This window comes from Mytilus edulis, chromosome 8 (assembly GCF_963676685.1).
Source record: "Mytilus edulis chromosome 8, xbMytEdul2.2, whole genome shotgun sequence".
Taxonomy (NCBI): Eukaryota; Metazoa; Mollusca; class Bivalvia; order Mytilida; family Mytilidae; genus Mytilus; species Mytilus edulis.
The window spans coordinates 62,184,157-62,207,666 of record NC_092351.1 but is presented as its reverse complement, the minus strand read 5'-3'; the positions used below and the strand labels follow the sequence as shown (position 1 = coordinate 62,207,666).

At 34.3% G+C, this 23,510-nt stretch overlaps 1 protein-coding gene across 1 annotated transcript; it reads right to left on the bottom strand.

Moving 5' to 3' along the window:
• Positions 1–926: 926 nt before the first annotated feature.
• LOC139484265 (myosin heavy chain, clone 203-like) lies at positions 927–1,841 on the bottom strand. The gene has a single exon (XM_071268001.1). The coding sequence runs from the start codon at positions 1,839–1,841 to the stop codon at positions 927–929; it is 915 nt and encodes a 304-aa protein (XP_071124102.1).
• Between the last annotated feature and the right edge of the window lie 21,669 nt (positions 1,842–23,510).

Here is a 23,510-nt window from a genome sequence, read left to right as displayed (position 1 = left end):
AGTACCTTTCAAAATTTGGTAAACTGTACATGATAAATACAAAACAATAAATTGTTACAAATCAAATTTAATTTTCAGAGTTATTCATGTTGTTTATGATTTTGCAAAAATATCTAATTAAAAGACAATTTTCTTAATAGTTGTTTCATCAGTATTTCCATGTTGTCATTTTCATGATTCACATTGTTTCTCTCCTCTGATTGGTATGGGTAGTTTTGATCCGTTTGAATGTGTCTATTTTGGTATTCTCTCTCATTTGGGTATCTTTGATATTCTTGTCTCAGATGTTCCCTCTCATTTTGGTAACTTGGGTATTCCCTCCCATTTTGATATTGGTTATCATTATAGTTTGCATATTGGTGTCCATTAGAGTATGACTGATGACAGTTTTGTATTCCATATTGGTGATTATATCCTCGGTTGTACTGGACTCTTTCTCTCCTTTGTTGATTGTTCCCGGAACTGATTCCTAATATTGGGTTCAAAATTACCTTTAAATTTCTGACGTACGTAGGGACCCCCTTTTCCAATGACAGATGTATTCCATCCCTGAAGTCATTTCGTGTCATGTTTTTCTGTCTAATGATTGTAAATCCATATTCTTCAGTGTGATTTTCAAGGATTTTATTAAAGTCTAGCCTTTTTTCATCAAATTTTCGTGTTTCTGTTCTATTTTGGTAGAATCTAGGCAAAATTTCTCCTACAAAGATGTTGCAGTCAGGGGGCATACTCTCTTTTGTTTCTTTCAATAATTCAATAAAAGGAGGAATAACTTGGTCTATACTGTCCTCAAAATCTAAATCATTAGAACCCACTTGTATAACAACATTGTTGATAGGCGTTTTGTTGCTTTGTGATTGAATAACGCTTCTAGCCCCTTTTATTGTTTTTTCTTTCAGTGTATTAATTTTAACTTGTTTATTTCTTTATATTTTTCTTGGCTCTAGATCTTTTACCACTGATGTTCCTATAATCAACACGTCTATATTTCTTTGTGGTTCGTTTGATTTTGATGAATTCAATCTGTTGATATTTTCAATCCTCTCAATTTTATGTTCTGACAGTTCAGTTTTTTCTTTTGTTTTAGATTTATCACTTTTTTCCAATTTATCAATTATTTCTTTTAAGCATGTTTCATCCATTTTTTCAGTTGAATGAAGAATTTTGGCTGTATTTTTATCCTGTGTGGTCAATATTGTTTCACACTTTTCTTTGATACATTTTTGAGTTTCCATGGTAATATTGTCAACAGCTTTAGAAATATTTTTTTCTGTAAGTTTTCTTGTTTCTTTGTGTTCCTTTTCAACTTTTTCAGAAATTATAATCATTTCAGATTTAATTCCTTTTGTTATTGTTGACATTTCTGTAATTTTATGACACATGTTGTTATTAGACATTTCTAGAGATATCAATTTATTCGCAAGTTCATTTACTTTGTCAATTGTTTGAAACTTTTCAATAAAGAGCAGTTCCATTTTATGTAATGTTTCTTTGATTTTATCAAAATCTTTTTTACATTCACAATTTCTTTGGTCACAAGTTGATTCGTCTTCCTTACTGTTTGTATCATTTGGGATACATGTATAATTACTTCTTGTAATGTGTTCATCCTCTACTTCACTGTTCTTTTCTGTGTTGTCAGTATCTTTATCATGAACATCAAGTAAAGTTTTGGGATTTGTTTCCTCAAAGTCCTCATTGTCATCACTACTATGATTGGTAACTGATATTTCTTTTTCTAAGTTTTTATTATCAATAATTGTAAAGTTCGGGGGCCTCATGTTTTTGATTTTCCCATCTAGAATTTTTGGATTATCTCCCTTTAAACACGTGTTAATCATTTTCTTAATGTTATCGAATTCCCGTTTAATCCAACCTTGGCACTGAATTCCTTGAACTAAACATTTGTACGTAGTGTAAAACAGTGTAATGGTTAAAAGTTTATTCCCTTTGTAATGGATTTGAACCACCGACTTGAAGAGATTTGGGTCCAAAATCTTCTCCGAGAACGGTTTGCTTTCATCGTTCAACGTGAGAAGTCATGATTTTTAATCATAATCAGACCATACAATATTAGTTTGAGGGTCTTTACCTGCATCAGTGAAATAACGTATTAATAAAGTTCTTCTCCAATACCCAACTGACTTTTTATTAAGCTCAAAGGTAATCTGGCGTTGATCTCTTTTTTGTTGGATACCGGTGTCGTCTGCCATGTTATTAATTTGGTTCATGTAAATGACTTTTTTACAATTATTAACGAAAGTTCTTGTGATATGTAGTTAGAACTTGTGATTGGTTTGTTTTATAACAAGCTTATTAAGTCTTAAACAGCTTGGAATCCACCAGAATTCAACTTTTTTCACCTGCCTGATTTAGCGTGACCACTCACTGTGGCGGCCATTTTTAAATTAGGATAACAGCAACAGCCAGTAATGAAGACATCGGAATTGTGATACGAGACTGGCTGCGGTATAAAGAGGGAGGCAGGAAGCAAAGGGTGCAAAAAGAGATGAAAATGTGCTTTAAAAACATTATTTTACTAAAAAAAAAATATTGATATGTACTGAAATTGTATTGGTGTTATTGCAAAATGTTTTGAAAATAATAAACTTCACAGTGCAGTTTTAATTCTTTTCCTGTTTCAGCTTTTGTAAAGTCAATAAATGATTGATTGATTGTTTGGTGTTCAATATCAATTTTAATTTTACAAGAGAACTATCAAACCTATTCAATTAAGATACAGAGTCTTACACACATTGCTACAAGTGTGGCACTAACAATCTCGTAGTTCACAGGATAGTGATAACTATAGATAGACTACTGAAAACACACAGCCGCTCTCCTTACATGAATACTATAAAACATACCAAGACTTAAAGGGATTTGTTTATCCTTTTATATTAATAAAAAAAAGTTACCTCTAGAAAAAGCACGGTTAAAGTTTTTAGAAGGAAAAAAAATCTTTGTGAGAGAGAAGATGGCATTTAACAAAATAGACAGTTCAAACAGATAGGGAGTAAAATCAAATAAACATGAAAGGCTGAAAACACTAATAGATGCTAAAATACTATTTGCCAGGGATTGATTAATTGTTGTTTGCTGTCCGGTGCCAAATATTTCATGCATATACAAGACGATTGATGAATATAACTGCAACATGGGTCTTTGTATAGAGTCTGAAATCAGTTTATTTGTCTTCAATTCAATATTTGCAATAAAATTGTAAGTAGACTTTGGCTTAGGGATATGTCACAGAAATATGGCAACTGTCACCAAGAATTACCATTACATGAAATACATAAGATTTGAAATATATAGAGAATGAATTATTGATGTTATACAGGGGACTAACACATTGGTACAACATTGGTGTACAATTTGGAGTTTAGTATGGCGTTCATTATCACTGAACTAGTATATATATATTTGCTTAGTGGCCAGCTGAAGGACGCCTCCTGGTGCGGGAATTTCTCGCTGCATTGAAGACCTGTTGGAGACCTTCTGCTGTTGTCTTTTCTATGGTCGGGTTGTTGTCTCTTTGACATATTCCCCATTTCCATTCTCAATTTTATAATAAACATGACCTTCAGATTGACAGAAAGTTGGCAATATGTTGAATCCATGGTATGTTTAGGGTTGGCAGTACGTAAATTTCGTCACATTTAGGTTGGAATAATGTTGGCAATACGTTGGATTCTTGACATTAAGGTTGGCATACTATGACCATATTAAATGGGAAACTCCGCACTAAAATTTACGACAAAAGAGACGATTTTTCGTTCCCTATTGTTAATTTTCCATTTTTAGATGGTGATGTTCCTTTGGCACCATCTTACGGTGTTTATATTTCACAACTTGTTCGCTATGCCCGTGTCTGTTTTGACGTTTTTGATTTTAACGAACGCAAACTATGTATTACTGGTAAATTATTAAACCAGGGATATCGTTACCATAAATTACTGAAAACCTTTACTAAATTTGTCCATAGATATAAAGATTTGGTTTTGAAGTTTGGATGTACCTGTAGAAAACTTATTTCAAACGGGATAGAACATCATCATTTTTACGGAAATGTTGTTAACCGTGCCCGGAAATTTAGAAATGATCCATGTAAACTTGTCGCTCCTTTAAAAAAACTTATTCTAAAAGGTTACCTATTCAACACTGTAATAAGATCATTGAATATTGTTTTTATTGGAATAAATATTGATTTTGTTATCAGTAGATTAAAAGCTAACTAAATTTACTAGTATGTTATATATATATACATATTCATGGATCTACAATCTGTCGATACCTGTAACTTGGCATTGCACAAGGTCATGTTTTTCTCTGGCTGTTTATGGTGTCTTTACACTAAATCCATTGGATGTTGGATGTGTACGGATTGATAGTTTAGTCTTAGATGCATGATTTTTTTATTAGTTGTTAGTGGCTTTGAACTAGCTGTCAGATAACTGCGAGTACTCTCAGATCTGTTCATTGTGTCTTTTTGTGTCGGGATGTATAAGTCCACTTATATTTTTGTCCTTCTGATGAGTTAAGCCTTTTTCAACTGATTTTTATAGTTCGTTCTTATGTTGTACTGTTATACCACTGTCCAAGGTTAGGGGGAGGGTTGGGATCCCGCTAACATGTTTAACCCCGCCACATTATTTATGTATGTGCCTGTCCCAAGTCAGGAGCCTGTATATTCATTGGTTGTCGTTTGTTTATGTGTTACATATTTGTTTTTCGTTCATTTTTTTTACATAAATAAGGCCGTTAGTTTTCTCGTTTAAATTGTTTTACATTGTCTTATCGGGGACTTTTATAGCTGACTATGCGGTATGGGCTTTGCTCATTGTTGAAGGCCCTACGGTGACCTATAGTTAATGTCTGTGTCATTTTGGTCTTTTGTGGATAGTTGTCTCATTGGCAATCATACCACATCTTCTTTTTTTATATATGTAGGATTTGTGACGTTAAGGTTGGCATAATGTTGGCAATATGTAGGTTATGTTGGGTAAAAGTTGTTGGCCCAACATATAGCCAACTGTTTGCAATGACGTTGGCCCGATGAGCAAACAGTTGTTGGGCCAACAAAGATGCCAACAAAAAGCCAATGTTGGGCCAACAAGTGGATGCTATCTGGGCAGTGGAAACTGCTTATACATGTTATAATAACATTAATACAGAGTTTAACAATGCAAAGCGGAAAGATTTTTGCTTCGCATCACGGTGCGGAGCTATTAGTTTCAGTCGAAATATACGCCATCTTGAATACATTACTTATGACGTATAGATTCTGATTGGCTGCATTATAATGAGGCTGAGATACAGCAACAGCAATTGGCTTAAATGAGTAAAGAATTACAGATTTTTATCGTCGACGATAAGACATCAACTGTCGGAAAATTAACTATGTGTATTTCAGTTCCGATCAACTGTCATCAATTCATGTTCGTTTTATGATGCATACACTTCACATATAAATTCAATATTGAAATATCAATTATTAATATGTATTTAATTGCTTTGTTACTCTGCGATTTGCACGATTTGCTTTGCTAAACAATGTTCCTATACAATGTTTACAAAAAAGCATTATCTGTACTTAATAACTTCTGACAATAAAAACTTAGACGATAGGAAGACATCCGAAATAGACAAGCAAACGGAAACAGTACTGGCGGGGGGGACAACTGAAACAGCTGAGGCGGCAACAGATGTGACATAATTGCGTGTAGAATATGTTAGTATATAATAAAAACAGTATATTATTAGAAAAGTTTCAGTGTAACTGTTTGAATTTCATAAATAGTTTTGTGTAAAAAATATTGCTTATCATTCAGGAATATAAGTAAACTCTTCTTGTATCATCGGAAGATTTTAACTAAGGTGAGAGCTGATAACAAAAGAAAAGACAGCAGACAGTATACAAAGTAATAAAAAGGAAAAGGCAGTAGAAAGAATCTTAACAAAACAAATCGGTGAACATTAATGGAGTTAATATATAACCAAATTATTAAAAAAGAATCCAATTTGATAATAATTCTAAAATTATTGATTCCCCTTATAAAGGATGTTGACAAAACAGGTATCATATCTAATTTGTTGATATCTTTGCCTTTATTTGATCATCATTCTACTTTATGTAAATATCTTGTTGAATGTATCAATTACATTATTCAGGTAGAGTATCTATTGTCACCACTCATGAAATGTGTGTTCTTGGAGGATCATTTGTGAATGTATAAGGAAGGAGGTCAAACAATGTAGTGATCTACTTCAAGAACACTTAGTTAGAAACCAGAATGATTTTATAAAACAGCTTGGTGCTACTAAGACGCAGACGACAATACAAAGAGCGTCTGCAGCTGCTGGAGCCATCGCTGCTATTGATGACAATATTACCATGTCTTTGGAAATTACACCAAAGTCATCAAGGCATAACAAAACAATATGTCCGGAGTACGGCAGGTTGTGTCTGATGTGTTGGAAGACTTGAAACCATTCACTCCAGGAATGCAGTTTAAAGGATTTGGGAAGCTTGGAGAAAACGTTTTCTGCATGCATTGATGGCAATTAAATGAAGGTTGACCTTGACATTGTAAATCGGCTTCTATCATGCCATTAAGATTTCGACAATGACAGCAGTAGAGACTCTGACAGTGATGATGATGATTTGCCCGACTTGTAATTGTTATGAAACTTTTATCGGTTAACCCTGCAGCTGATAAAACTTAATTATTCTGCTTATATTAGCAGTAATTTATGTTTACTCCCATATAGATATTGTTATCCTTTATGCTAAATATTCCTATTATGGCCTAATTTTTCATCTCATCTGAACCATCAGTATTTCATTCTAATGAATCTTGGTTATTTTTAGAGCATATTTAAATGTCAATAGATATACATAGATTTTGAACAGGTTCTTTTCTGTAATATTTTTTTTCTCCAATAAGTAGGAGATGTTTATCAATGAAGGCTGTTCCAGAAAATATTCAAAGACATCACTGTTTGAACCCCAACCATCCACATAAAAAAATTAGAACACCACATCATTTGCATTTAAGGGAGCTACCATTTGATTTTTATGGGGGACTAGGATGAAAAATTTTGTCCTGCATTTTTTTTTAGCTGTAATCTCTGTCCTGCCTCTTTATTTTTCACTCTGTTCGGTCCTGCCTTTTTTTCTTCTTTTTTTAGGTTTATCCTGACTTTTATTTTTACTTAAATTGTCGTCTTTTTTTTTGCAAGTTTGTCGTCCTGACTTTTTTGCAAGTGTCTCATCCTGCCTTTTTTTTACTCAAAACTCCTGTCCTGCCTATTTTTTTCAAATTTCATCCTAGCCCCCCCCCCCCCCCCCCCCCCCATAAAAATCAAATGGTAGCTCCCTAAGTACTACAAATACCCCACATAATTATTTTTTTTTAATGCCTTCCTGGAGGAAACATAGAAAACAGTCATTTTGGAACAGCCCTGAGGCACCTTTTCATTACAGATTGAAATATTCTTAAATTGTTTTTTTTTTTAAATAAGGCTGTTAATTTTCTCTCAGAAAAATGTTTCAAATTTTCCTCATTGTTGAAGGCCACACAATTGCCCAAAATTAATTCATTTTGGTGGATACTTGGCTCATTGCCAATCATACCACATTCCCTTGAATTTTATCTGTAGGACTAAAATAGATGAAATATAATACATAGGACCATGTTATGTTACAAGATTAAATAAGAAAGACCAGCGGTCGCGTTAACGCAAATTTCGTAAAAAAACGCAAACAAAATCATGTCCTGCGGCGTTATTTCCAGGCAAAAAATATTAAACTATAAAGGCATCATTGACTTCGTTTTTCATACAATCTTCGATTTTAAAGCATGTCCTTTCCGTCAAAATGTAAAATTTGCGTCAATTTGACTTCAAACCCAAAGGTCATTGTTTGATTCTATGAACTTAGCTAAAAATAGTCATAATGACATAAGCAATGATAAAATTGTTGAAATGCTGAGGACTGTTTATGGCATGGCTAAAGCAGAAATGGCTGATGTTCAATTTGAAGAATCTACAGCGTAGATATAGTATACCTTGTACCCAGGAGACAAATGTTTACAAACACGACGATAGTCTTTGAGCTCAAAAAAGCTGTTGCCAAAACTATAATAGAGGATATTATAAAAGATATTGAAGAGAGACGAAAGATACCAGAGGGACAGTCAAACTTATAAATCGAAAATAAACTGACAAAGTCATGGCTAAGAATGAAAAAGACAAACAGGCAAACAATAGTACACATGACGCAACATACTACACTAAAGAATAAACAACACGAACCCCACAAAACTAGAGGTGATCTCATGTGCTCCGGAAAGGTAAGCAGATCCTGCTTCACATGTGGCACCCGTCATGTTGCTCATGTTATAACAGCGGTAAATAGTTTTTATTCGGTAGGTTACATTCGTGAAAGGGTAGGGGATTGTAGTAACGACATAAGAACATATCCGATATCATCTTTGAGAAGGTTATTCCATAACGGTTAGGTAAAACCAACTCGTGATGGCGTTCGTTAAATTTACTAAGGGATGATTTCAACTTCCAATATTTGCAACCCTATATCAAGAAAATCATGATACGAAATGCTGTACGGGAGTATCGTATCAATTGGGAGATATATACCCCGTATGCAGGTGCTGCTACTTAGATATTAAAAAAGTTCACAATAGGAAAGTTGAAATCATCTCTTTTGTCGTAAAGTTTTGTTTTCAACCGACCCTCATTGACAATTTTTAGATGTAAGTCAAGATATGAAGCCGACTTAACTGTATCTTTTATATCCTTTATTTCTAGTTCGATCGGATAGATGCGTTCAACATGGTCACCAATTTTTGAATTATTTAGAGAGAGAATATTATCTATTTAGCGGAAAGTAGAGTTAACGGATATTGCTAACTTTTTATGTTTCTTCCAAAGAAGTTGACGTACAGTCTAGCTGAGGCGGCTTCACTGTACATGAGATATACAGAAGGAGGAGTAACCAATCAAGTGGACGGTAAGAAGACATTCGAAATAGAAACACAGACATAAACTCTTAAACTGATCATAGGAAACCAACTGAAACAGTCGAGATGACAATAGACTGTGACATAATTGCTTGTAGAATGTACTAATAATTATACAATTATAAAAAATAATAATAGATGAGTTTTCAGTTTTTGAATTTCATAAATAGTTTTGTGTAAAAAGTTGCAAATAGTTATCAAAGGTACCAGGATTATAATTCAGTACGCCAGACGCGAGTCCCGTCTACATAAGACTCATCAGTGACGCTCATATCAAAATATTTATAAAGCCAAACAAGTACAAAGATGGAGAGCATTGGAAATCCAAAAATCCAAAAAGTTGTGCCAAATACGGCTAAGGTAAGATACGGCCTGGGATAAGAAAATCATTAGTTTTGTAATCAGGAAATTAAATTTACAAAAATGACCTCGTTATTGATATTCATGTCAACACCAGAGTGTTGTCTACTTGGCTGGTGATACCCTCGGGGACGAAACGTCCACCAGCAGTGGCATCGACCCAGTGGTGTAAATAGTTATCACAAGTACCAGGATTATAAATTACTACGCCAGACGCGCGTTTCGTCCACATAAGACTCATCAGTGACGCTCATATCAAAATATTTATAAATCCAAACAAGAACAAAGTTAGAGAGCATTGAGTATCCAAAATTCCAAAAAGTTGTGCCAAATACGGCTAATATGCAAAAATTGCATATTATTTATGAATATTTATATGGATAATTTACATATGAGGTAATTAATAAGGATATGTAACACTTATTGTATCATGAGAAGATTTTAACTTAGTATGTTGATGTAAAGCTTGGGTTTGTTGTGAGATAGTTTGGGTCCCCAAACTGTTTTTGTTAATGGGGCATTGTAACGGCCATGGTCTGTGCCTGGTGGGATTAACCAAAACCATACTTAATTAAGTCAAGTATATAAACAATGGCTGATCTCCATGTACGCTGTCTGTGAGAAACTATCTTAAGACAAACCGACTTAGACCAAGAGTTTAAAGGGACAGTATCAATCCACTTAAGTCTTTTAATGACGTGGAATTATTTGACAAATAAAGGTTTCTTCGACCATCTTTAACTTTCACCCTGAATGGAATTCACCATATTCTTCATCGTGAATCGAGGAGAAATTTTGCACAATCTTCCGGGATCCAGCGTTTGTTATTCTTGAGATTCGTGGCAACCGGCACCCACTTGAGTTTAGTAGGAAACAGTTTGTATATATCAGAGTCGGCAACTGGAAGAGCATTCAGAGACGTTGTCAGACCATCATTACCGTTTTCCGGAATTTAATTTGTTCCCGGTTGTGGATGCGGACATATGCATCGGTATATTATTTTTATTACACTTGTAAGCAAGTCATTTCATCTTTTACAAATTTACTTAACTGAAAAGAATATCTACATATTTAACATCGAAAAGATTGTAAAAGGAAAAATGTCTACCATGTAGTTGAGAGAGAAAGTAAAGAAACAGAAGAAGGCCAATAGCCGAAACGTCTTGCATAATTTTGTATCTCTTACAAAATGTTATGCTAGTAGTATATGTTCCCTATTGGAATTTTTGAAACAAGCATGAAAGAAAAGGATTAGCAATGAACTTAATATATTCCAATTTAAGTCTTGAAGCTTTAGATGTCCTAAATGTAATTATACCAACAGATTTATGAATGGTCGTTAGAGAATCGGGTAAAATAAATTCCCAATAAAAAAATTACATTTGGAACTGGGATGAAGATCAACCAGGCAATATATACCGACAAAAACAGAATATATATCATTACAAAAATGGCATCAACAATAAACAAAATATAACCTTAATATGAATATCAATGACTTGTATCAGTACGACCGACAAAAAATAGTCACTCTTGGTCTTTTTCCAACCGGTTGCAAAATCATTGCGGAGTCGGGTAAGTTTGTTCGTGTGGGATGCACAAGTACGCAGTCACGTCCGGTCAGAACTTTTTCTCCAGTACAGAGAGTGTAAAGCTTTCTACACGTTAAGAACTTTAGTAATCTAAACTGTCGAGTGGTCGGTAGCTGGTGTGTTGGAAGGCTAAAATATTTCCCTGCCCATTATACCCTTATTCTTCAGTGGTAGTTCTAACTTCTTAGACCGAGATCCGAACGGTCCGTCCCTATTAAGGACTTACCTATTGTATATATTGTTAATTTGTTCTCGTCCTGAACCTGCATTTAAAAATTACAAAGTAGGATAGATAATTATATCCGAACACCTCCAATCCAAAATACAAATGCAGCAGCCGTTTTTCCAGATAGGAGCTATTTAGGAAATCCATGTGCATAAAAAGTAAAATCACAAAAATACTGAACTCCAAGAAAAATTCAAAACAGTAAGTCCCTTATCAAATGGCAAAATCATAACATAAAAACACATCAAACGAATGGACAACTTGTCATATATCTGACTTGGTACAGGCATTTTCAAATGTAGAAAATGATGTGAATTGAACCTGGTTTTATAGCGCTAAACCTCTCAATTGTACGACAGTCGAATCATTTCCCATTAAATTGACAATGATCCGTGAACAAAATGTCATGTGGTGCTGAAGTTATAAATAACTGAGAGAAAGTAATAAAAATGAAATGAATCTAACAAAAAGTAAAATCACAAAAATACTGAACTCAGAGGAAAATCTAATCGCACAGAGTCCATAAGCACTTGGCAAAATCAAATGACAAAACACATCAAAATCGAATGGACAAGAACTGTCATATTCCTGACTTGATACAGGCATTTTCAAATGTAGAAAATGGTGGATTAAATCTGGTTTTATAGCGCTAAACCTCTCACTGTGATGACAGTCTCATTAAATTCCGTTATATTTACAATGATGCGTGAACTAAACAGACATAATAAATAAAATAGTCAAAATATAGGTACAGCAGTCACCATCGTGTAACAATTTTAAAAGAAACAGATGATAAACAACATCAGTACGCAGAATCTTAACATCATGACCATCATGTATTAACAAAGTATCGTTAAATCGTACTTGATTATCTATTTCAGATGCCCTGATCGATTTTTTTTCCGGGCATTTAAACTGCATTAAGCATCTTACCTTTAAATTTGAAACGTGACTACTGCTCTGAAACCATGAATAAAATCAAAGGAATAAATATTTTTTTCGAATCAACACGGAATCATGAATAACAAATTGTCAGCATGTGTTCAAAGAAATAGAAATGTATCTATAAGAAAGTCCTACAGGTGAGAGGTTTAGCTAGCTGTAAAACTTTATATTTTACATTATAATCTCCTTATTGGTCGTCCCACTTATTTGTTTAAAGTCATTTTTAATATCCATTATAGCGATTGAAAAGACTTATCATGTTAATACTCAATTATTCTATCGGTTATACATTTAGTTAATGACATATTCTGTGTGACGTGGTTCGGTACTTATGCATCCAGCCATTGAGTCATTTTGCTAATTTAAAAGTAAAAGTTTTGTATTCTTGTCATTCGTATGTTCTTATGTGCTTTGTCTATATGCCTTTTGGTTTTTCTATGTTGGCATATTTATTGGTTTTTATAGCGATTAAGATAACAACAAAATGTTGACTGTTGTTCCCCTATTTTTCTATATACTTATTATGTCTGTTTGTTTTGTTCTCACATCGATGTCAATCAAATGGGCTTTTAAGTCCTACAGGTGAGAGGTTTAGCTAGCTGTAAAACTTTGTATTTTACATTATAATCTCCTTATTGGTCATCCCACTTATTTGTTTAAAGTCATTTTTAATATCAATTATAGCGATTGAAAAGACTTATCGCAAGAAAAAAACTATATGCCTTTTGGTTTTTCTATGCTGGCATATTTATTTGTTTTTATAGCGATTAAGATTATAACACAATGTTGACTGCTGTTCCCCCATTTTTTATCTACTAATTATGTGTTTGTTTTGTTCGTACATCGTTGTCAATCAAATGGGCTTTTAAGTCCTACAGGTGAGAGGTTTAACTAGCTGTAAAACTTTATAATTTACATTGTAATCTCCTTGGTCGTCCCACTTTTTTTGTTAAAAATCATTTTTATGCCAGGGGCATTATGTTTTCTGGTATGTGCGTCCGTCCGTCTGACCCGCTTCATGTTAAAAGTTTTTGGTCAAGGTAGTTTTTGATGAAGTTGAAGTCCAATCGACTTCAAACTTAGTACACATGTTCCCTATGATATGACCTTTCTAATTTAATGCCAAATTAGAGTTTTTACCCCAATTTCACGGACCACTGGACATATAAAATGATAGTGCGAGTGGGGTATTCGTGTACTGAGGACACATTCTTGTTTAATATCCATTATAGCGATTGAAAACACGTATCGCAAGAAAAATTGACACTATGTTGTCCATTTATTGATAAGTACGTAAGTAAGTTGTTGCAGCATCATAGGCGTAAAAGAATAAAAACGTTTACGTAACTACCAATAGTACGGTTGCGTCATTTTGCGTACACATTTCCGTGGATGGAAATCTCCCTAAGTTGGCCATATCATATAGTTACCTATACATGCTATATCAACTTATTTTCATAACTAAAAACTCCGGGTCTGGTCTCATTTAATACAATTTAATTTAATCCAAATAATTTTAAGATCTGTCGATTGATAAACATAGCATTAATCATGATAATGATCAATGTTCTGGTCCGTATCGGTAGATATCTAAATTGTCTATTTGTCGTTATACAGTTTATATTTCTTGTATTTTGTCCTATCTAAATTACTTAAAATAATCAATCTTACTTGCACGACAACGATAAATTTTAATAACATTCGATCGGATTAAAAGTGTAGCTGACTACCTACAAATAGGGAATAGAAATATGGTTACTTTTAGTCTTCCGACCGTCTGTAAAACCCTTGCAAAAGGCGGTGTCCGTTTGGTCGTGAGGGATGTATAAGTACTCAGCCACGTCCCATCAACATGGCGACGTCTAATTTGATGCCTCGTATCTTTAGGATTTTTTTTTTTAAGACTTCTGAAGAAAAATAACGCCTTGCTTGTTGAGATACTTGATATGTCTAAGATGCGCGGATACGACGTAACAATAGCGTTACCTTATAATACAAGAAGTTGACAAATACAAGCTTGAGATGCAGATTGGAAAATTGAAAAGTACATTAAAGAAGTAATTCTGAAAAAAAAACCAATCCGCATTAAACCCTAAAATACATTCAACATGCCCTCCTCTGTGTTATCAAATCATTACAGCCTAAACTCGACTTGCCCACGTTTGGATGAAACTAAATAGAATGGTCAACCTTTTGGCATTCATTTAGTTCAGCCGTACATGAAAATCATCAATTGAGTGACGTAACTTTACTGAGAAGATAGTGTAGAGTTGGGTGCTCATTTTCGCCATATCTTTCCATGATTTTGCAGTTTATGTTCAGGTCATTATGTTTTTTGAAGTATACTGATACTTCTTTATGAAGATAACTTCAAATGCTAAATATTTCTCAGCTTGAAAACGTGTTCGTTATAAAAAAAAATCATCTGTAAAGTTAGATTAAAGGGTGTTTGAAATTTCCTGATGTTTTGTCAAAGGGGGACACATATTCGCCGTTTTTCAAAAGTGTTCAAAACTGACATTTAAGGCAATTAGGCAGCAACCATTTGATTTTCGGGGGGGGGGGGGGGGGGCTATGGTTTTTTTTGGAGAAAAAAAGTTTGTTTCCAGTTTTCGGAGAAAAAATTAATTTGTTTTTGATTCTGAGAAAAAAAAATTGTTTGTTTCCCCCTTAGCTGCCACTATATGTAATGCTAAAATTGAAAGAAAAAAATTGTTTTCGACTTGTCGCGAAAAAAATAGATTATTTTTCGTCGTAGGCGAAAAAAAAATTTGTTCAGAAAAAAAAAACATAGCCCCCCCTCCTCCCCCCCCTTTTTATAGAAAAGCACTTTACGCCCATATGGGTCAATGGCTTAACACATTACACATAATATAGACAGTTAACATAGAGTGGGGTGCTCATTTTCGCCATATCTTTCCATGTTTTCTTCAGTTTATGTTCAGGTCTTTATGTTTTTGAAGTGTACTGATATTTCTAAATGAAGATAACTTCAAGTTCAAATTATTCTTAGCTTGAAAACGTGTTTGTTTTGAGAAAAATCATCTGAAAGAGGGACGAAAGATACCAAAGGGACAGTCAAACTCATAAATCTAAAACAAACTGACAACGCCATGGCTAAAAATAAAAAAGACAAACAGAAAAACAATAGTACACACGACACAACATAGAAAACTAAAGAATAAACAACACGAACCCCACCAAAAACTAGGGGTGATCTCAGGTGCTCCGGAAGGGTAAGCAGATCCTGCTCCACATGTGGCACCCGTCGTGTTGCTTAAGTGATTACAAATCCGGTAAATAGTCTAATTCGGTAGGTCATATTCATGAAAGGGAAGGGGATTGTAGTTACGACGTAAGGAACATATCCGATATCATTTGTGAAACGGTTATTCCATAACGGTCAACCAACTCGTGATGGCGTCCGTAAAATTTACGAAGGGATGATTTCAACTTCACCATTTGGAACTCTTGGTTTAATAGCTTCCTTGTGAGCAGCAAACCTCTATCAAGAAAATCATGATAGGAAATGCAAGCACGGGAATATCGTATCAATTGGGAGATATTTACCCCGTATGCAGGTGCTGCTGGAATGTTGCTACTTAGAAATGGAAAGTTCACAATTGGAAAGCTGAAATCATCTCTTTTGTCGTAAAGTTTTGTTTTCAACCGACCCTCATTGTCAATTTCTAGATGTAAGTCAAGATATGAAGCCGACTTAACTGTATCTGTAGTATCCTTTATCTCTAGTTCGATTGGATAGATGCGTTCCACATAGTCACCAAATTTTGAATTGTTTAGTGAAAAGTGTGATTAAAGGGTGTTTGAAATTTCCTGATTTTTTGTTCACGGGGGACACATATTCGCCGTTTTTACACATCTATTTAAAACCAAATAACTGCAGCTTTGAACAATATTTATCAAATAAATTTCATTATAGATGAATAGCAGACATTTGAAAGGTGTAAAAAACTGAAATTTAGAGCAATCAGTCAAAGAATTACTAAGAAATACTTATTTGAATTTTTTTTTTCATTCAGGAAATTTGCTGAAAATCGTTGTCCGTTTTTCGGTCCTTTGCGGTTAGTGCTGAAATTTTGTCTCATTTTCAAAAATAACCATATTTGTTTTAAAAATATAATTTAACGGCATATTTCTTCCATTTCAACCATCCTTTGAAGTTTTTACACCTCAAAATCATAAAACGGCGAAATTGTGTCCACGGCGAATATGGGCGCCCCACTCTATACAAAACAATGAAAATAAACAATGCAGACACTTTGAACTAAAAAAAATTAATACCAAGCCCTACAAATTCTACACAAAGAGATTTGGCCAAGAACACTTGTATAAACGCATAGTTACATGCTAAACTTGCTAATTTTGACTGCACCAACGCTAAAATTTTGACTGAAATTCAGTGACACAAATAGAGAGTTATGATGTCATGCACGGTGTCATGACACAATAGAGAGTTATGACGTCATGCACGGTGTCGCAACACGTTACAGTACAATTTTGACGCCATATATACGTTCACGTAGTCTTATAAAAACCGAATTTGCACTTGCACATTGACAACATCAATTGCAGAGAACATGGAGAATACCTGTTCGGCATATTTTTATCGAATAAATACCATATGATAAAGAAATGCTTCAAGTTGGGGTTTTGATTATTTGGCCATAAAGATCAATGAGGTGAAAACAAAGAAAACAAATGCTATTTTTTACAATTTAATTTTGGTACCTTTACATTGTATGACGTAACATGTAAATTGTTGAAGAATTAGACATTGTTTAGTGTAATTTTCTTTTCTTTTTTTAATTTTTTATCAAAATAATGATTAAAATTAACTTCTTTATTTATTTAGCATTAGAATGGATTGAGCTGACCTTTCTTTTACTGTATTGTTTAAAGGGTGACTGGGGTATAGAAATATGGTCACTTGGTCTTCTCCCGACCGGCAGTAAAACTCTTGCCGAAGTGGGGCGTCCGTTTGGCTGTGCGGGATGTATCAAGTTCGCAGCCACGTCCGGTCAGAAGGGGGACGTTAAATCCGATGTCTCGTGTAAAGAGAGCACCACGCTCTTTTAGGGGTCCATAGGTGATCTGTTGCAAGGCTAAATTTCTGTCCCTATCAAATATACCCTCATTTTCCAGTGGCAGTTCAAATTTCCCCGACCATCATCCCAGATGGCCTCTATTGTATCAACCTACCTATAGTATTTATTGTGAACTTGTTCTCGTCCTGAATATGCATGAAACATTTGCCACTGGACGTTAAGCAACCAACAATCAATCAATCAATGTATTTGTTTAGCCTATTCAAAAACATGGTTTTTCTGTGGCAAATATTTGTTCATCCGTCTCGAATTTTGTATCTAGGTTAACCAAATTCGAGACTGTAAAACTCTGTTTACATTAAACAAGTTATGTTTACAATTTTACAGCTATTTCTAGTTTCAATTAGTTGAGGTCAAAATTGTTATTGCTTAATCTAAAACAAAAACATGATAATTACTCTAAGGAAATGCAATCCACATAATGTGTGGAAAATTCAATGTAATTTTACATGTTTAACAAAATATGTATGCAAATTGCTATGAAAAAAACGAGGAAGTTTTATACTGTACCAAGTCAGGAATATGGCCATTGTTATATTATAGTTCGTTTCTGTGTGTGTTACATTTTAACGTTGTGTTTCCGTTGTGTCGTTTGTTATCTCTTATTTTTTAGTGTGAATTCACATTACTATAAGACGTGTCACGGTACTTATCTATTCCATTTTCATGTATTTGGTTTTATGTTATATTTGTTATTCTCATAGGATTTTGTTTAATGCTTAGTCCGTTTCTGTGTGTGTTACATTTTAATGTTGTGTCGTTGTTCTCCACTTATATTAAAAGAGGGACGAAATATACCAAAGGGACAGTCAAACTCATAAATCTAAAACAAACTGACAACGCCATAGCTAAAAATGAAAAAGACAAACAGAAAAACAATAGTACACATGACACAACATAGAAAACTAAAGAATAAACAACACGAACCCCACCAAAAACTAGGGGTGATCTCAGGTGCTCCGGAAGGGTAAGCAGATCCTGCTCCACATGTGGCACCCGTCGTGTTGCTTATGTGATTACAAATCCGGTAAATAGTCTAATTCGGTAGGTCACATTCATGAAAGGGAAGGGGATTGTAGTTACGACGTAAGGAACATATCCGATATCATTCCATAACGGTCAACCAACTCGTGATGGCGTCCGTAAAATTTACGAAGGGATGATTTCAACTTCACCATTTGGAACTCTTGGTTTAATAGCTTCCTTGTGAGCAGCAACCCTCTATCAAGAAAATCATGATAGGAAATGCAAGCACGGGAATATCGTATTAATTGGGAGATATATACCCCGTATGCAGGTGCTGCTGGAATGTTGCTACTTAGAAATGGAAAGTTCACAATTGGAAAGCTGAAATCATCTCTTTTGTCGTAAAGTTTTGTTTTCAACCGACCCTCATTGTCAATTTCTAGATGTAAGTCAAGATATGAAGCCGAATTAACTGTATCTGTAGTATCCTTTATCTCCAATTCGATGGAATAGATGCGTTCCACATAGTCACCAAATTTTGAATTGTTTAGTGAAAGAACGTCATCTATATAGCGGAAAGTAGAGTTAAAGGATATTGCTAACTTCTTATCTTTCTTCCTATGAAGTTTCTGCATGAAGTCAGCCTCATAATAATAAAGAAACAAGTCGGCAAGTAGAGGGGCACAATTTGTTCCCATTGGGATGCCGACAGTCTTGAAAAACACGTCCTCCGAACGTTACAAATATGTTGTCAATCAAGAAATCAAGCATCTTGATAATATCGGTTTCAGAGAATTTTTTGTTTGAATCAGAGTGATTCTTTACAAAGTATGATTTATCCCTCCCTAAGACAAGATACTTTGGCCATTCTTTTTTATGAAGCAAAGTAATACCAACTCTTTCAATTTGTCTTTTAGTTTGAAATGTGGAATACTTGTGTACAGAGTAGAAAAGTCAAATGTTTTAATACTGTTACAAGATGAAAGAGAGTTAGATTGTATGTACTCTAAAAAGTCTGCCAATTGATATTTTATCGTATGTTTTTCTTTGTTGTGATGTTATGCTATTGTTTCAGAAAAAGGGAGAAGGTTTGGATCCATTAAAACGTTTAATCCCGCTGCAAATGTTTGCACCTGTCCTAAGTCAGAAATCTGATGTACAGTAGTTGTCGTTTGTTTATGTAATATATACGTGTTTCTCGTTTCTCGTTTTGTTTATATAGATTAGACCGTTGGTTTTCCCGTTTGAATGGTTTTACACTAGTAATTTTGGGGCCCTTTATAGCTTGTTGTTCGGTGTGAGCCAAGGCTCCGTGTTGAAGGCCGTACTTTAACCTATAATGGTTTACTTTTTAAATTGTTATTTGTATGGAGAGTTGTCTCATTGGCACTCACACCACATCTTCCTATATCTATTTGGAATTTTTAAGTATCCACATCTGATTCACGCCACCTCTAGAATAGGCAGTTTCACCATAACTTTGAAGCCCGTCTTTGATTGCTGATAAAATAGATGTTAATAATTTAGAAAGAGGTTTCGCGGAGCACTTGGAAGACCCAGCAATATACCGTTGTTTGTAAGGACACTTATGTAGTTTAGGTATCCAATACAGTGATGGAAGATCCAGTTCTTCATCTTTGGTTGAAATACCAAAGGAACAAAGAACAGACCTATGATTATCCAGGATTTCCTCTTTGGTAATGCGTTAGTTGAATTGATGGTGAATTTCAAGGCATCTTTCCTCTTTGGTAATGCGTTAGTTGAATTGATGGTGAATTTCAAGGCATCTTTCCTCTTTGGTAATGCGTTAGTTGAATTGATGGTGAATTTCAAGGCATCTTATGCCATTAGGAAGATACTTGTGCAAACATGATATTGGGATGTATAACGGAATTTAAATTCAACAAATTTCATGAAATTATAAATGATCTTATGCATGCGGATATATAAGACGAACCCATAATGTACAATTGTACAATGAACATCAGTGTAATATGATGATGAATGAACACGTGGAGCAGGATCTACTTATACTTCAGGGAGCACCTGAGATCACCCCTAGTTTTTGGTGGGGTTCGTGTTGCTTTTTCTGTAGTTTTCTATGTTATGTCATGTGTACTATTGTTGTCTTTTTCATTTTAAGCCATGGCGTTGTCAGTTTATTTTCGATTTACGAGTTTAACTGTCCCTCTGGTATCTTTCGTCCCTCTTTTGCAATAACACCCATTAAGGGTTTGCAATGTTTAAAGCTAAGTATAATGCCGTGAGTAATGGACATGATTCCAGGACCAAAATGGTAATGAGTGGATAGCTGGATAGATTTTTTATTATGATTATATTTCATTATTTTGTCTTTATTATTTGTAAGAGGAAAAGGAATATATACAAATCTTGACAAATGGAATTGTTTTCATTTTAAAACATACGCCTAAATTTCTTCACTCCGTATTTAGTTTGTTTCTTGGTTGATTTACTAAGTGCCTCGATCGTAAAGTGTATTTTCTTTGTCATCAGATAGTTTCGGAAACCTCCCAGTTTTCTTTTCTTTGTTTTCTCCTGTTGCTGTAATACCTTCAACCATCTCCATCATTTCCATTAGGTCTTGATCTTTTTCTGGTGCATTAACTTGTTCTACTGTGAAAATATGTGACTATGCTCTAATTATGAACTTTCTAATTATATGTGTCACTCTGGCACAGTCGGTGTGGACACATATGTCCCTCCAGCAGCAAGAGGGTTAATTAAGTATGCAGAGGAGCGTAAGAGTCGTAAAAATAAATGGGAAACTATCTAAAGTACACTTCTAAGGTACGGGTCAGAAAAACTACAACCGGCTCCTCTCATGCGATCTTGTAGGGTAGAGTCTACGTCGCCTGCTAGAAAATGGGATCATACTAAATGTTCAAATATTCCACCGCCTCGTCTAAACTGGCCAAATATTTCTGTTTATAACCATTTGCCACTTTTCCTCTATCTTTTAAATACAGCTGAATCTTTGAAATTGTCAATGATTATAGGGAAAACGGTACTATTTATTCTGCCATAGGCGACAATACTAACATTTTCTAAATTTACCACTTTTTATAATAAAATCCTGGATAAAACAGTTGTGTGTGTGGTGTTAGTATCTTATTATTCTGCTTTAAAATTTGACTAGAACACATCCGCGAAATCGCGTGCATTCAGAGCTTGGCTGAAAGTATGTTAAGTGTTGAAAGATGAATTTTTGTAAAAGATTTAATAAAAAGTATCAAAAGTCATAGGTACTTGGGGACAGGACAATTGTTTTTCTACATAAAGGCAACAGTAGTATACCGCTGTTCAAAACTCGTAAATCTATGGACAAAATCAAAATCGGGGTAACAAACTAAAACTGAGGGAAACGCATTATATTTAAGTGGAGAACAACGACACAACATTAAAATGTAACACACACAGAAACGGACTAAGCATTAGACAAAATCCGATGAGAATAACAAATATAACATCAACACCAAATACATGAATTTGGGATAGAAAAGTACCGTGACACGTCTTATAGTAATGTGAATTCACACTCAAATATAAGAGAAAACAAACGACACAACGTAAAAATGTTACACACACTGAAACAAACTATGATATAACATTGGCCATTTTCCTGACTTGGTACAGGACATTTTGTTTTCCCCAAAATTCTTATTTTTTTGTTTTATATTAAGGAAAGGTATCAAAAGTCATAGGTACTTTGTGATAGGATCATTGTTTTTCGAGCCAGGCTCCTCCTTTTTTTTCTCAAAAATTCCCCATTTTTTTTGTTTTCTATTAATTTCAATAATGTTAGCGTTTATCTGTATAATATGAACATTCATTACTTTAAATAAAATGTTACTATCTATTCTCAGTTTACTTTAATATCGATCCACGGCGGTCATTTATATATTATACAGACCCTCTATATTTAATAAACTCTGTGACCGTCGTGGATAGTAAAATTCAAAATGATAGCAGATAGCAAATACATTTTATTCATGGATGTTCAGAGTATAATGATAAACGTAAACCGGAAGTCTAGTCTGACTTAAAATTTCGTCCAATGACGGAAAGAATTTCAGGATGCCTATTTTTTCTCCCAAAATAACCCAAACTGAATAATCAAGAATGGATAACAAATGCGACCATGCATGGTACCTATAGGACACAGAGGCACGATGATTAATTTATTGTGGAAAGAAGAGAAGCGACACACGAAATGAGGTCTTCTCGTTTAATAGTATAGAAGCCAAATAGTATCAGGACCAACTTCAAACGGAACTTGTTTATGTTATCCATGCCCACTGTCATTTTACATTAAATGTATGAAATTTTGGAAGTCTTTTCGAATAATTCTCTAGAAAATATTTCAATAGGTTTCACAATACACACTAATAAATTAAACAAATAGTATAGTGTACCCTAGCTTACATCCGACTCCAATCACAGCGCTCCTAAGTTGACCTCATTCACCTGTCTTGGGTACACAGAAGGCCAACCTAATGCGGGGAAATGTACTAGTACCGTTTTTCTTTAACTGATAACATCGTTATTGTAATATAATAGAAGAATGAAACAATTTGTTCAAACTAAAACTGTGACTATTTGCCCCACCTATTTCCAGTCGATATATTTTCGATAGATTTGAAAGCGAAACGCGCCATTTAATGTACAAGCGGTCTATTTACGTTTACATTTTTAAATAGTAATTTTTTTTATTCAATTGCAATTCATTTGTAACGATAATGCTAATGCAATTATTTTGTATCAGTAATACTGATTGAATGACACTAAAGGTAAGATATCCCTGTCTGTAACTAAGAACGCCGACATTTTGAATAGCGGAATGTATTGAGTCAATACTATTGAGATGTAAATTCTACCATAATAAGCCAAACAACTCACTTGTAGCACCTAGAAATATTCTTTTATCAAATTTTATTACATTCTGAAGCGGCCATGAAGCTAGAAAACGCCTGGTGTTTATTTTGACGCCGGAAACATACCTATTTACATCACCTGCTTTAGGGGCAAACCAAGCGGGGAGGGTTGGCATCCTGCTTAACAATTTAAATTTTCTTATTATCACTGACATGTACTGTTAAAGAAAATGATTCTGTACTTCTTTTTATACTTTGTTTTTTGAATAAAAGTTTTATAATACTCAAAATCTGTTCCGACGCACAGCTTTTTTTCTCTTTTGAGAAGTAATTTTCCGGCCTAATAGATGATGTAATTA